We start from the raw sequence: 16,726 nt of genomic DNA on the forward strand, positions 1-16,726 counted from the left end.
GCGGACTTAATGCTAGTAGCATTCTCTACCAGTCAACCTTTGGGATGAACATTGTATCACGAACGCGGTACTTCATTATTGAGAATTCGTTATCTATCCACTTACTAGCTTTTACCAGCGACTTCGTCCGCGTGATCGAGTTATGTTAATTAACCAAGATAAATAGGAGCCTATGTCCTTCTCCACCTCAAATAGTACGTATACTAATTTTAACATTTGACGATTAGTTGAACAAACAAACTCACATTCATATTTATTTATAATTTAGTAAAAAAATACTAAATTATATATTTAGTTTTTTATTATAATAAATTTACAGGGTACAAATGCATAACACTTTAGTCCTCAGAGGAATAGCAACGCATGAGAGGTATTATGAGCGAAGCAGTATACTCTGTTATGTTCATGGTGGCGATTATGTAAATAGGCGACGGTTACCGCTTTCCATCAGATGGGCCGTCAGCTTGTTTGTCATTCTAAGTTACATAAAAAAAAAGTAAACCCCTATCTGCCAGTTCTATGCATGTGCTATTATCGGCGTACACTGGCGAGGCAACGGTAAAGAATGATAAGTAAGTATCAAGTAGATCAGTAAACCCAACATAACGAATTGTACAATAACTAAACCCTATTACTAATAACCCTTCTCCCTTTATCTACCATGACCTATCATCACCTAGGGGATACAAACCTTCTCGTCCCTAGCATATAAATGTATTAATTGTCTTACAAACTGAATTTAAGAACAAATAAATAAATAAAATAAAAAGCATGAATATCAAACAAGGGAAACTGGAAATATCTTTGCCCGTTCTTAATAAATGTGAAAGATAATTTGTTTCTTATATTATATCTTAGCGCCTTAACCAGTCACTATGAAATTTTATATTATAGTATTATATGACATGGTAAAGGACATAAGCTACTTTTTATCCAGATCAGTCAACATATTCCCGACATGCGGACGAAGTCGCGGAAAAAGCTAAAGCATTATTTGTTTTGATGGATAAACTCAAGAAATACGTACGGATTTATAATTCTTTTTTTTTAATACAGAAAGGTGCATTATCGTGATAGTTAAATAAAAAAAAATGAAGCGGGTTACTAGTAAGTATAAACATTGCCATCATATATAATACCATGAACAATTTTTTGACCATCAGCGGAATTTTTTGGCTGACATGGCCAAGACGTGAGCAGATTTTTAATATGCAAATAATAAAACCGATAGCGGTGACGTTACATTTGGCCGAAGACACCAGGCACCGTTCCAATAAGTTTATGGAGTCCAGAAGTTGATAAGTAGCAGATAAGATCTGAAACGTATAGGACTTACATCACACGGTACCGCTCCGCTGTGTTATGTTGGCAATATAAAAATTTTTTTTAGTATATTGGCTACTTTTATGTGTGCTCTCCTAAGAACAAGGAATTACATAGAACAAATGATAAAATATAAACTGTAATTTTACAGTTTTTATTTTATCATTCTTTATATGTAATTCCTTGTTCTTAGCTCCTTAGATGTTCTTTCTCTCATTCTCTATTTGGAAATGAAGTCGTTCTTATTTATTTATTTTTTTCATTTTATAAAAAGAAACCATAAAGATATTGTAAGTGTTTAAACATTGTGTTTTCCTGCGATCCACAACAAACCAACCAACACGCTGTACCTGAATAATCGTTAAGTATGTTCTTACTTTTTACGATTTGGATGGCAAACAAACTGACGAACTACCTATGATAACTAATAATACCATAACATCTCATTAAAGTCCTATAATTGTGCACGGTTCTCTCACTTTGATTAAAGAAGGATATTTTTTTATAATGGGTGAAAATTAAATGTTAAGCCCACTTGTCGGTATCCTATGCTGGCGAACACCAATGTCAATAGGGGATGACAGGCGAGTATGAAAGCAGGTCAGTTGTTCCATCACGACGAATTTAACAAGAATTAATCACGACGGTTTCCAAATGGAACCACGTAGAGATCCACCTGATAGGTTGTATTGCTAGCAATGAAACCGTTACACCTCGTTACTAACAATACCTTAACACTAAAATTACAACAGAAAAGTATATATATAACAAATATGTACACAAATAAATTCTCACCATTTATTGTCATCCAAACAATTAACATTTCTTGTTTTTATTTTTTAATCGTGTAGGTAGCCCTCAAGCATTGAATATCTAACAAGTGTGTAGAAAATAGAATTGCCTTATTGTGTATCATTTTCTGTAGGGGCGAACTGTCAAAGGGCGAACATTAATAATGTTCGCGTTACGTGCCAGTGTGACAGCGTCCGTCGGCGTCGCGACGTCGCCTCAGGTGAACTGTGCCTGGCGCCGGCGCCGCATTCTTTCATAAACACTCCGCCTAGCACCGCGTTATTTAGAAAACATTAATTATACAACACATACTTTACGGTAATAGCCGAATCGTAAACGTGCAATACATTGACAATAGCGTTACGCGCGTGACGTCGGCGGCGTCGCGACGTCGCCTCAGGTGGCGCTCGGCGCCGACCGCGCCGCGTACATTTGTAAACATCCTTCCACTATTATTTCGGGCTAACTCCAAACTTTACGTTCTGCGTATATTTTGCAAATGTTTGGAAATTTAGGTAATTGTGTCAACTAATACCTATTTACAAAGTTGACTTCAAGCGGTCCTTTTACTCGCGGCCCGTCTCGAATTCAGTTTTATTGAAAATAAAATACAACCCAACATGGGCATTATACATACTCGTGTATAATGTAACTTTCTATATGTGAAAGAATTGTTTAAAATCACAAACAAAAAATCAAGTCTTTCCTCTTTCCACATGTTTACCAATATACCGGGTGAAATTAAGACATTAGTATCTTCTAAAGAAGTATCCTATCAAGAAACAGAATATTTTTTCCAAAGAAACATCGTTGAAAAACAGGAAAAACATTTTAAACCCTAACATATATACCTCTTTACCTATTATAAAAAATACTATCAGTATTCTAATATTGTATTAGTAAAGCACAAACTGAATAAGAATTATCTAATAATAATAATGAAGTGACTCACGATAGTTTATTATTAAAGTTTTTTTTTTTTATACAACTTAGAATGGCAAATAAGCTTGATGACAGGCCACGGCCCACCTGATGGAAAGCGCTAACCAGCGCCTATAAACATACTGTTTCGCCCATGACACCCCCCATGCGTTGCCATTCCTGAGGACTCGGGTATTATTCCTCTGTACCCTGTAAATCACTGCCATATCCCACCCTTCAAACCGAAACACAACCATGCAAACACAACTGCTTTACGGTAGAAAATCCAATGGGACGGAGGTGCCCAAGCAAATGACTTTTGTGCAGTCTGCTTGGTAAAGTTATTTATTAATATCATCTGTTTCAAAAGTTAACGACGTCACAATAATGTTATTAAGTAAGTAGTACCTAATATGATTTCTTATCTCAATCTTACTAATAAAATTGTAACTGAACAATATCTTTAAGTATCTGGGAGATATTTGAGAAAAAATGAATATACATACATACATATCTGTCACGCCTGTCTCCTATTAGGGTAGGCAGAAACAATGGAACGCCAAAATACTTCAATTCAAATAAACCTCTTTGAAAAATTTATATAAGGATTTTCATTAGGAGGTAATGTAGTAAAAGCCAAAGCAATGACTTTTAGAATTATGTCCATCTGTAACATGTTTGTTTCGGCATCACGCAAAAACTACTACCTCAAATGGAATATGATTTTATGATTATCGTAGTTTTCATTATTTTGCCAGCCCTGCCACCCTATTGTTACGCCACTGGTTGTATTGAAGTTCTAACTTAAAAACTGGTGTACTTTTTATCTTGATACATCATTTAGGACTATGCTCGGAGTTTCTTTGCGTGATAGAATCCGAAACGAGGGTATCCGCAAAAGACCCAAAATAACCGACATAGCCCGAAGAATAAGCAAGCTGAAGAGGCAATAGGCTGGTCACATAGCTCGAAGAACCGACAACCGATGGGAAGGGTTGAATGGCAACCGCGTACGGGCAAACGCAGTGTGGGACGACCCCTCCCTCACTAGATGGAGTGACGATCTGAAATGCATTGCAGGGAATCAGTGGATGCAGGTGGCTCAGGGCCGTTCTTTATGGCAGTCTATGGGAGAGGCTTTTGTCTAGCAGTGAACAGATAATGGCTGAAATGATGATGATGATGAGGACATCATCTAGAAATGGTTACCTACCTCCGATTTGAACACATACGGAGTGTAGCGAAAAAGTTAGTTGTATATTACATAATGGATTCTTACTATCAAGGGAACCGTGTATGGGTCACTTTCCTTTATAGTGGGACCGCTATGTTATAATTATTTACCTTTTATGTTCTCGATTATAGTCCCGCTGTTATTAATTTGTTTTGTGATCGACGTCTACCGTCGTCATTTAAAAATTTTTTTTGTATATGTATTAATTTTAATACGGTTTGACATGTATTTATTTTAGTATGGCCAAACGCAATGTACGACGACCACCCACTAGATGGAGTGATGACCTCAAATGCGTTGCAGGAAGTCAGTGGATGCAGGTGGCTCAGGACCGTTCTTTGAGACACTATAGGGGAAGCCTATGTTCAGCAGTCAGATGATGATGATTTATTTTAATGTGGGTACATCAAATTATGGGTCTCGACCCATACGACTTTTTGCTTATCTATCGAGATAGATAAGCAAAGATGTAGATCTTTGCCCACCTATCGAGACTACAACCACACAGTAGGTGCCTACTGATTACCAGCGTCACCAAAGCCGCCCCGGGTAATGATAGCCCATGGAAAGGATTTTTACTAGACATATTTAAAAGGGACTAACCAGTTCGAAAGAGCGTAGTCCAAGAGGTTTTGGAAGGAGGTAGTTTACACAAATACAAGAAGTTTATACAAAAAACAAAGTTAGCAAAAAATAATTTATATTTCATTTAAAACTATAATATAAATTACAACATCAACGATCCAAATATTGGAAATGCATTATTTTTTCTTAATTTATACCTAAATCTGTTTAATAAGCCAGTAGCCGCCACTGCGCCGGTTATCCGACTCGATGCAAATACACTATTCAATTGAGTCCTTTCCGAGTACGACCGATCGACACGTTTAGGTAATTCTAAAGATCTACAATTCTTGATTTTTATTCTAATACACTTATCACTAGAGAATTTCGTCTCTTCGAACACAGTGTTGCGGTGGATACTGTTCTTATGTATACTGTTATGTATATTAACAGGGATCAGTCTCAATTTCGGCCGTCGCATCGAAGGCCTCAGTGGCATATAGTGCTCTTCTTCCGATGTTCTCTCTGCATTCGCCTCGTTATTTGTATCTTTTTCTGCAACAAAAATTAATTAATAATACAGATGTGATGTACTCAATAAAACTGTGACTACAAACGCCACTCCTCTGGGTGACGTTCGGACGGATGGCCGTGCGAGTCGCTTTTTTTTTATACAACTTAGAATGGCAAACAAGCTGACGGCCCACCTAATGGAAAGTGGTAACCGTCGCCTATAGACATGAGCAGTACCATGGACATAACAGAGTATACTGTTTCGCCCATGACACCCCCCGTTCCTGTGGACTCAGATGTTATTTGTGACATTTTATCGTTATTTTGAATACAATTGATTTATTTTTTATTATTACTACTACTTTTATTATTATTATATAAGGTTAATATATAACAATCCTTTTTTTAATGAACTAACGATCTAGCCCATCTTCAAATACGTACTTGAAATTTTTTAAAATAATATAAAGTCAAGCTCGCGCTATAATAAGGATCACTAGTTGATCCTGAAACTAGTCGAGATTTCTCGATCTAATTACACAAAAATTAAATCGGTAGTTATTACATTAAAATATGAATTACATTTTTAATTTCTTTAAGAGAAAAATATTATAAATTTCAAATGGTCCATAGAACAATAAATTCGTGGAAATAACGATTTAAAACATTAAATTAAGAGATAGATTTAGGCGTCTCAGAATCAGCCCGAATGTAGCTTTCCATAGCTAAAAGAATTTTTATAATCGGTTGACACTTTTGCAGTTTATTCCTTACAAACAAACAAACAAATCTTTCCTCATAATACAGATGAAAACTTCTGGACGGATTGGTAACCCAGCTTGCGAAATATAGTGTGGGATGATAGGCAAGGATAAAGTCAGGTGAGTTGGCTCGTTGTGATGTTTTCTATAATACTAATAACTAAACATTATGGTTTCCAGGAACTGCGTGGAAATCAACCTGATGGGGTATATTGCTGGTAGTAAGCCTTCTAGCCCCCGGAACGGGGGAGTTTATTCCAATGTTAGTTTAGAGACATACAATGCCATCTAAAACAGTAATATTGGCATCGCTAAGTACCGTTATATATATAAAAATAAAATTAAAAATAAAATAAAAAAAAAAGAATAAATTAGTAATGAAGAGGTCCTACTTAGGGTTAAGGAAACTTATGAACATTATAATAGAAGATAGAAGGAAGGAGAGAAAGGGGGAGAACAAGGCATAGTTACATCAGGCAAATCAAGGAAAACGTTGGTGTCGTGGGATGACGAGATACGGTGAAAAGACTCGCTGAAAGTCGTAGTGAGTTGCCACTCAACTAGAGTAGAGAGCTCCACCAACAAGAGTACAACTCCTAAATAGGAATGAATAAAAGGGAAGAAATTTTGTATAGTGAACAAACGAACGGATTTTCATCTAAAGAATCCGAATTTTTTTATAAAAAACAATATTATTATTAAAACAATAAAGTGCAAAATAGCAAACTTACCTGTAACCGGGAACAAGGTACGCCGCGGCATTATAGAATCGCCTAAAATCTCATACAGAGTATAGTCAGTCACAACGTAATCTTCTAAATAGGTGGTCGGTTCAGATCTAAGTAGACAGGTGGAAGCGTCCTGAAAAAGTTACGCAGTTATTAAAGTATACATTTGTAATTCTCGTTTCAACTATAATTTTTAAGTAATTATTAAAAAAATTAAAATAACCTCAATTATAATTCAATACTTACAAGTATACTCTCCCTTAGGTCGGGCTGCGCGCGATTCCTTCTAGGTGCGTGAATACAATCATCTATATACTCCAGATGATCACCGAGACATTCAATAAGCGACCGTCGGCCTAACGCCATAACGCACTTAATCATTGGCGCGGTCAGTCGTTCCTTGGTCCCTTGCGATAAGTAGTCGAAGAGGATTCCTTTGCCTGCATAAAAAAAATATACAAATAATACATTTATATTTTTATGTTCCATATTCAAAATTATTCCATTTCTGTGTTATTTCACGTAATTGTATCCAAGCCAGTAATACCAGAAAAAATATTAAAACGATAAAAATGTGTTAATACGTACGTATTAATGCATTAATACGTACGTATTAATGGTATTGTCTAGCAAGAGTTTAACTCTACAGTCATTACATTTGTGTTTTGTTTAAGTACAAAAAAATAGTCACAGTATGTGCTCTTGATAGACACCAGCCCTGCTAAGTAACAAACGAATCTATCAGTACATATGTTTTAAAAAATGTAACATTTATTTTGAAATAAATTATTATTATTAAATAAGAAAGAACAAGGAGTCTGTTGAAGAGGATGTTGTTGTCTCTTTCTATCCCATGTATACGGTAGTGATAACGTGTCTATTGACAAATTTATTTGATATTTGTCTAAAAGGGAAATTATATATGTATATCTGGAAACAAATGAGAAGAAACAATTTCACTCATCCCATGTTTGAATAAAGCATGTAGAAACTAAGCGCTTAGGGTAAATAGATGGAAAATACATTATTTTGTATTCACAAAAATTAAATTAATAATATAACATATACCATAACGTAAGTGTTGGACGACCCCCCCCCCCCCCCACTAGATAGAGTGACAACCTCAAATGCATTGCAGGGAGTCAGTAAATGTAGGTGGCACAGGAGCGATCCTTATGGCAGCCTATAGGGAAGGCCTATGTTCAGCAGTGGGCAGATAATGACTGAGATGATGATGATTATATAAAATTAAGTACCAATAGCTATAAACGATGGCCATGTCCGTGTGATTTTTGTCAATATTGCGACCATTTTTTCAGCCAATGAACCATTGCCTAATATATTTGATACCATAACTGGAAAAAGCCGTTGGAACTGTAAAACAATAAAACTATTATTAAATATTTACAATGCATAGATCAACATACTGTAAAAGCTGTAAGATGTATAATAAATTATATGAAACCACTTGACCTAGAACATGAAATTTCAGTACCAAAAAATTATCAAAATAAGAGAGAGCCAAACATTTATTTATGACTAGCTTTTTATTAAATTTATTTTACTGTTTTTTTTTTCTATGATACTATGTTATAATACAGAAAAATAATGATATTTTATAGTAAAATAATAGAAAATCCCAATTAACAGCAATATAATATTCGTACTAAAATCCTACCGCAACGCGCGGGATCAACCGTGTAAGATCAACACCACAAGCGTACAAAAACTGCCTACGAAGAAGCATTGTAGGTATCCCGCGTCTTGTGGTTCGTAAAATTTCAAATACATTGCGCGGCGTCAACTCTAGGAATGGTTATTTATGTTACATATTTTTCATCACATCTGCCCTTCATACGCTTTCTATTTTTACCTAATGATTATCTGGTAGACAATGCCATATGGCATTAAGCTCGCCACTTGTACAGTTTTATTATGCAATAAAGATTAAAATAAATAAATAATATTATAGTAATACTTGCCTGTTGTTGTATATTCGTATTTAAACTACAAGGATTTGAGCAGAGAGCGTCAACCATGTCCAAAACGTTCGACTGTAAAGGCTTCTTGGCTGGCACGTGTAGCGCGTTCAGGTTATCATCATTCAATACTAGCACGGCCAAATTGAACAGGTTCGGAAATATAGGCCCTATGCGAGTGTTTGTCGTCAGATCTTCTACCGCCACCTCTTTTGGCTTCTTCTTAAGGTTCAATATTGCTGAAATTTTGAATATATAAAGTAATTAAAAAAAAAGCTGACGATGTAACACACCGAATCTTATTGGTGGTTGCGAATTTAACATTCAAACATTTATATTAATGAGTATTTATCTATTTTTTAAACCACTAATGTAGTAAACAACCATATGGGTCGACTGAATGTAAACGTATTTCCTTAAAACCTTAATCATATTGTAAACACTTTAAAGAGATAAATTGATCTAACCTTTCTGAAACAACAAGATGCATTGGCATACTTAAGATTATTTTTAAGGGGACCCGACCCCTTAAAATGGCACATATTTATTCTCTGACATGCCTTTGCCAAGCTCCTATCGCATCTTGGGGTAGGCACTCACTCCCCCCCCCCTCTCCTCTACGCTAAATAAGCCTATGATAATAATGGGCAAAGATTTTCACTTTCTATCAGATGGACCATCTACTTTTTACCAATACAAGTTGAATAAAGGAACATAAATAAAAATTTTACATTTAAATTTTGTACTTTTATGTATATATTTTATGTTATTTTATTTCACTTGAATTGTTCAATAGTCATTGTATATTTTTATGTTTCTGATGCAATAAAGAGTTAATAAACTAATTAATTAAAATTGTAAAAAGAACACGCTACATTGCCAGGAATGTGATCAAACATGTGATCACATAAAATCTGCTCAGTAAAAAAAACCTTATAAACAATACAATAAAGTCTAGAAAAGGTTAACAACTTAAACCATCTTAAATCTTACCTCTGGCAACTTTTGTGTAGTAGTTTTGTAAGTTGACGCTTATGTTATTAGTGCTGTTTAAACTTTTGTCATCTGTTATCCACTCTACTGACACTGTGGGCAATGTTGCGAATGCATACGTCTGGATGGATAAACCGTACTCTGTAACATTCAGTAAACTATCCTGGAAATAGATATATTATAAATATATAAATTAATTTTATAGTGAACTTCTCTATGTATTTCTTACTAGAAGCCCATTACAAGATAATATAATAAATTTAAAGAGAAGAGAGAGGTCTAAATATTGATAACAAGAAAAACAACGAGACTCGTTCTGAGGTACCATTCCCTGAACCTTTAAAACAGGTATACTCTAAGATATCTGACATCCAAAATCCGAAATACAAAGCATATTTGTATTACAAACACGTGCTATTTGCGAAATTTATTCTATGGAAAATCGTAAATCACTAGCAGAAAAATTTATAGAAGCAAATATTATCACAGTAGCTTCACAATACATACATATATGCAAACATTTTGTATATTACACAGGAATCTTCAACTGTTTCTCGAAAACAGCTATCTTAATAGTCTTAACACTAGATACAAATACAAACTTGCTAATTGCTTTAAAAAGTTATTATATTAAGTCTTTTACGAATTTATGAGAATGGGCATTAAATGTTGTAATAAGATACCGAAGGCTATTTATTATGTTAATCAATCATGTACGGGGTCTTTTTAAGCTTTTAAACATAGTACATTTAAATAAATGTATGTAAACTTATAATATATGTTAACAGAGATATTAAAAGAGTAACTGTTGAGTTTTTTGCGGGCTCTTCTCAACAAACCTACTAAACCCTGCAGTAGATTAAAAAATAAATGACAATTGAAAAGTGCTTGTAAACAAGTCTATTTGAATAAAGAATATTTTAATTTAGCATTTGATATGTTTTCGAAGCTTTGCTTGCATCATGAGTTACGCACCAGCATATTCTGCGGTGGGTACGGCTCACCCAGCCCCTATCTACGCCTATGAGTATGAAATCAATAAAACTTACAACTTGACAACACAATTTCTCCTCCCCAAATGTTGCATACTGTGAGGTGCCTGTGCCAATAACTGGACTTGTGTCTGATAACATAAGAGCTGTATTCACATCCCAGGAATCGATGCGCAACTTCTTCATCATTTCACTGTGTAAAGCAATTGTCTGGAAACAAATATAAAATTACTAATGATACATATATGGATATGTATCCATCACACCTGTTTCCCATTGAGACAGGCAGAAACAATGATTTGCCAAATCATCATTATCATATCAGCCGTTAACTATCCACTGCTGAACATAAGCCTTCCCCATAAGGGGAGTTTTGGCAATAGTTGCTATGCTTGGCTGGCGAATTGGCAACTGCAGTTAAGCTTTGGAGATGCTTTAAGAGGGACGCTGCAGCCCATCCCTCGCCCTCCCTTAGTCGCCTCTTACGACACCCACGGGATAGGAAATGGTGGTCTATTCTATGCCGGGACTGCATGGCCTTTTGCAAAATGCTTTGATTTAAATATACCTCTTTTGCTTTCTCCATATTCATCAATCTTTGGTCGATATACATACATCTAGTGCGGCCCCTAATGACCATGAAATTCCGAATTTTCAAACAGAATTTCTTGTTTTCTTTCATACCGAAATCACTCAATAAATAGAACTTAACATTTTGTTCATCATAAATCTTGCCATGAAAGTCCAGAGGAACAATTATTTAACATTTTTAATATTCTTAAATGGTATTTATTATGGAATTTATAGAATCAAATGTGTGTAGGCCCTCTGTTTTGTAATTTTTTTTTTCATCCATCCTCTCCAAATCATTATGTTACGAAAATCTTGACAGAAAAGTATGAGAAAGATAGCAATGTAATTACTGTATATGGAAACATAACACCCCAGTTCTCAAGAACAATAACATACATAGATGTCACAGTGTATTCAGTGACGACCATCTGTAGCTTAACACTTTCCATCAAGTAGGATATCAACATATATTAGAAAGTTATAAGTTTTGAAAGGCATATAACTAAACAAAGCCAATTTAGGGTATAAAGTTGGGGACAGGAGTATTTTGCAGTAAGTAGTAGATTATAGATAATGATTTAACACACAGTAGATAGGGGGGAAAGGGATTGTTAGTGATGAAGACTGAGAATCCCATTGCTAGCAATATACCTAACCAGGTCGACCTCCTTGCGGTTCCTCCTGGAAACTATCATGATTAATTCCTGATAAATTCATTATGATGGGCTAACAGGCCTGTTTTCATTCTCATCTATCACCCTTCACTGGTGTTCCACCAGCGTATCCCGTTAGCACAGGCGGGGTTACCATTCCATTTTCACCCATAAAAAAAAACACTGTAGATATTCATTGTTCCCTCTAAAAATCTACATTAGACTAAAAAAAAACAATAATTTTAGAAAAATCTTACTATTACCTAAAGGTTTGTAAAGGTAGTTGTATGTTTGTTACTCAATAATGCTTAAATGGCTGTACAGATTTAAATGAAATTTTATCATATCTTGACTTCACACACAAGATATAAATTTATTATACACTAACTCATACAAACAAAATCATTAGAAACCACTAATAAATCATATAGAGAAAACAATAAGAGGCCTTATGACTAAAGCAATCCTTTCCAGGCTGGCCTTCCACCCCTTTTTAATTATTATATGCAACTCACACTAATGGTCTGGCGCAGTTTGTAGCTAACATCTTCAGCGAGGTTTGTGGCAGCCTCTGCATTGAGTTCAGCCCCCACTTGTTCTGCCATACACAATATAGAGTCTGCACCAACCCCTGCAAATCGGCCTTGAGATGGGCCTGCATCCTGTAAACAAAACCAAGAAATCATAAACATACAGGTAATATTAGAGATGGATCTCTCCAATAAAGTAAACAATAAAAGATAAAAATACATTTAGTGTGAAGTAGATACATACTGGGTATTTTAATTATGTTATAGTTCTAACATGTTTAGCCGAGATTAGTATGCAAATTTATTGTTTAGCAAACTGTAGCTTTACAAAAATAAATATTGCAAATTATATAATGTCAATAATAGTATAATAATAACAAATAATAATATTTAAAAAAATAAATGTCAAAAACTTATTTAAGTATTAGGTAGTTGTAAATGTCAAAAATTTAAATAATATTCAAACAGAGTGTAATAGCTATATAATTATAAGTGTCTTATTAAAATTTGTCATTTAAAAATTCATTAATTTTGTAACAACAAGAGCATAAACAGATATAACAGTAAAGTTACTCCAAAAAGTGATCTCTTACAAATTTTGGTGAAGTTTCCCTTACAATACTTTGTAAAGCTAAAAAGGATCAACAAAGTAAATTTTATAAAATGTTACACACATATAACATTTTATATGTATAAAATTATTTTATACACACAATAACAATAGATTCATATTCCTATACAAAAACTACACAACTGTCGCAAATTAAAAGAAATTAATAGTTATCATAGGAAAGGATAAAAATAATGTTTAATATTGACCATAAATATAAAAATGCATGTAATTCCAAAAATACAAATGGAACAGATAAATGGATACTCTTTATTGTTTCCTCTAAAAGATTACAATAGTATACTTATTATAAATACAAACAATTATAAGAAATGATCACACTGAGAAAACAATGGGCAACCTTATCGCTAAAAGTGATTTCTTCCAGGCAACCTTTGGTTGTAGAGGAGTAGTTATAATTTGATCAGAGGCACAATGCAAACAGTCTTCTTAATTTAAATAAATAATGGATACTGAGCAACTTAATCTTTAGTAAATTATTACGTAGAGCCTTACCTTTAAATGTGAAAAGCTTAGACAGGAAAAAATATGCAATGTATATTTAATGTAGGAAAAAAATTACCTTTATAAAGTTGACTTAATGATTTTGTGTTGAGTTCTATAAATTACCTACATGATATCAACTCACATAGAAGTATGAACCGCCCCTAAGCCTGCTAACCAAAAATCATAGAAATCATAAAATTTTTCATAATGGGCAACTGATCTGCCTTCATTCTCACCTATCATCTCTCACTGGTATCCCATCAGGGTAACATTATATTTTAATCCATTAAAAAGAAGCCTACCCACTGACCTAATTTTAAAGTTACTCTTTCAATAGTGAGTACGGTCAGTTGATGCTTTTATTTGATAATATTTAATTCCCTTACCTTATCATTGAGTGGCGGTGTGTCACACTGGCTGGACCCTCCAGACTCGGAAGCAACAGACTTGTTTCTATCACGCTCTCGAGACGAATTCGACTTTTTATTTTTATTACTCGATGAATTAGACATAACGAGAAACGTGTGACTACAATAACATTTCAAAGGACTAAACAGCAATGCACAAATATTAAATTAAATCTATTATAAAGAAGCAAATATTTTTTCAAACACTGAACAGATATTTTTTGCAAAAAGCACTTTTTTAAGCATTCACCTACGTATAATATATTAAGCTAAAAAAGAACATTAACTTCTTTAATATTAAGTGATTTTTTTGTGTTTATGGGTATTTAAAGAAAGAAAAGCAATTGACGGATAAATTATACAGATTAATGAACTGACCAAATAATAATTTTTAGTGATGTGCCGAGTACTTTACCCCTAATACTAACTCAATGTATTATAATATTCGAATTGGTTTCGAATATCTGTAGTGTTTAAATACTACTCGTGTTTAACATAAGTTTTTCTATTTCTAAACTTTAAATACTTTCCTTAATTTATAAAAAGCATTAATTAGATTACTATGCATATTATATTATCGTCTAAAAGTAAACATAAAAAATCAATAGAAAAAATTCTCAAACACTTATTTAAGTATTCTTTTTGAACGTATACTTAAATTTTTTAATACAAAAACGCACATCACTAATAATCACTACGTGTTTTAAGAGGTAGCACTATTCTTATAAAAGAAAATTGGAAAACATAACTGTGCAACCACTAAGAAGTGTTGCACAGTTTGAAAACATTAAAATCATATTTACTGCGTTATATAATGGTTTATTTAAAATATCAGTATCAGTAGACATCACAAAACACTAACGCCCTTATTCTTAAAAACTAAAATTTCCTACAAACCTGTTTTAACTATTAGAATATTTTGTCACTTTTAAGTCTGAGAATTTAATGTAATAGGCAAAAATAAAACAGTTAAATAATTAAAATAGGTTTATGGAAGATTTAACATTTTTACCAATAAGGGGGAAAGTTAATAGTGTAAATATCTTAAATTAATTTAACTTGTCACATACAGAAATTTTTTTAATGATATGACCCCGGCGTGGTTGTATTTTAAATGTAAAAAGTCAAAATTTTAACGTCAAAACGAATAGCAGTTGTTGCCAGATACGACTTTATTGTCCCCAAGTTTAAACTGATATTTCTCTAAAACAAACTATTATTTATTTAATATATTGTAATATGTTTTTTTTATAACAGAGGCAGGTAAAGAGCATATGGTTCACCTTATGGTAAGTGACTACCGCCGTTCATGAGAACCTGTAACACAGAAGGCATTGCAGGTGTGCTTCCGGTCTTTGAAAAGTATACTCTTTTCTTGAAGGTTATGATGTATCGGTTCGGAAATACTGCTGCTGAAAGCGTGATTCCAAAGCGTGGTTGTGCGTGAAAGAAAGTTCCTTGAAAAACGCATGGATTTGATTGATTGCACTTAGACAATGTAAAATTAGAGGCTATGACGATATAATATACTGAATAAATAAATAAAAAAATGGATATCATAATCGCTTACGGAAAATAAAATTTACTTTTAATAAATATTTTTTCTTTTAGATACTATCATATATACTTTATATTTGATAACGAACTGTCGTATATACTTTATTTTTAATTGTAATAATGTGTACTAAGGGTATAAAAAGTATATGTTCTATGAAACTTGAAATAGCGAACAAGCTGACAAGAATGGAACGATAAACTCTCTGAGTCAATATTTATTTGTTGCTTCTCCTAGTTTCTTTTACTTATTTCTCCAATTTAAGCCCTCGTGTGTTGTTAGAGGATATATGCGAGTCAAGCGGAGGCAAGTTAAAAAGAAGAAAAAAAAATACTTCCATATCTGATGAAGAGCCAGATGCTAAGATGAGTATTAAATTTACTCACTCAAAAAGAGGTCTGTTTAAAGATCAAAATTACCTATATTCTGACACTACTAAAAATGAATATTTTATCCTGTTGTTTCCTATTGAGGGCAACAATGTAAATTTATTGCAAGTCAATTCTATTCTGAGGACTGTACCTGGTGTATTATATATTCGTACTATGGGTCCGCATTCAAAATATGTTTTCGATCAATGAAACAGGCTAACGAATTTTTATTAAATAAAGATTTATTAGAGAAACATAAACTTCAGGCTAGGATACCCAATAATCAGCTGGAATCTCAGGGAGTTATAAGAGCTCCTACTGAAATATCTGAGGAAGATCTTTTAAATAACTTAAAGTCTACTGTAGATATCATCGGTGTTAAACGTTTCAAAAAAAAGAAAGAAGATGGAAGTTTTCATCCTCTTCCTACAGTTTTAGTAACTTTCCTCTCTACGCAGCGACCTGATCACGTAACGTATGATCATATTTGGCTGGATGTGCGTGAATTCATTAGACCTCTACTCCAATGCTTCACTTGTTACAAATTTGGTCATGGAAGCAGTTCCTGCAGAAGAAAGCAAGTTTGTTCCATATGTGCCGGTGCCCATGATTATAGATCCTGTATCAACAAAGAGAATCCTAAATGTGTTAATTGTAATGGACAACATGTAGCAGTATCTAATAGCTGTCCCACTAAATCGATGAAATTGTCTCAAATCA

The 16,726-nt window shown here is 33.7% G+C and overlaps 1 protein-coding gene across 1 annotated transcript; it reads right to left on the reverse strand.

Moving 5' to 3' along the window:
* Window positions 1-4,953: 4,953 nt before the first annotated feature.
* On the reverse strand, window positions 4,954-14,479 carry LOC113512493 (uncharacterized). Its single transcript, XM_052898793.1, has 9 exons — window positions 14,060-14,479; window positions 12,542-12,688; window positions 10,858-11,010; window positions 9,809-9,971; window positions 8,819-9,054; window positions 8,093-8,210; window positions 7,083-7,276; window positions 6,840-6,969; window positions 4,954-5,389 (listed from the first exon to the last, which is right to left on the reverse strand). Exons 1-9 carry the CDS (start codon window positions 14,183-14,185, stop codon window positions 4,998-5,000), a joined length of 1,659 nt encoding a protein of 552 aa, XP_052754753.1. The 5' UTR covers window positions 14,186-14,479; the 3' UTR covers window positions 4,954-4,997.
* Between the last annotated feature and the right edge of the window lie 2,247 nt (window positions 14,480-16,726).

Source organism: Galleria mellonella, unplaced genomic scaffold (assembly GCF_026898425.1).
Source record: "Galleria mellonella isolate WM207_F2 unplaced genomic scaffold, CSIRO_AGI_GalMel_v1 utg537, whole genome shotgun sequence".
In the NCBI taxonomy this organism is placed as follows: domain Eukaryota; kingdom Metazoa; phylum Arthropoda; class Insecta; order Lepidoptera; family Pyralidae; genus Galleria; species Galleria mellonella.

Coding starts and splice junctions, on each gene's coding strand:
- LOC113512493 (XM_052898793.1), bottom strand. CDS start 14,185: ATGTCTAATTCATCGAGTAATAAAAATAAAAAGTCGAATTCGTCTCGA. Junction 9,055..9,808: donor CTACACAAAAGTTGCCAGAG/GTAAGATTTAAG, acceptor TCAAAATTTCAG/CAATATTGAACCTTAAGAAG. Junction 6,970..7,082: donor ACCTAAGGGAGAGTATACTT/GTAAGTATTGAA, acceptor TAACTTTTTCAG/GACGCTTCCACCTGTCTACT.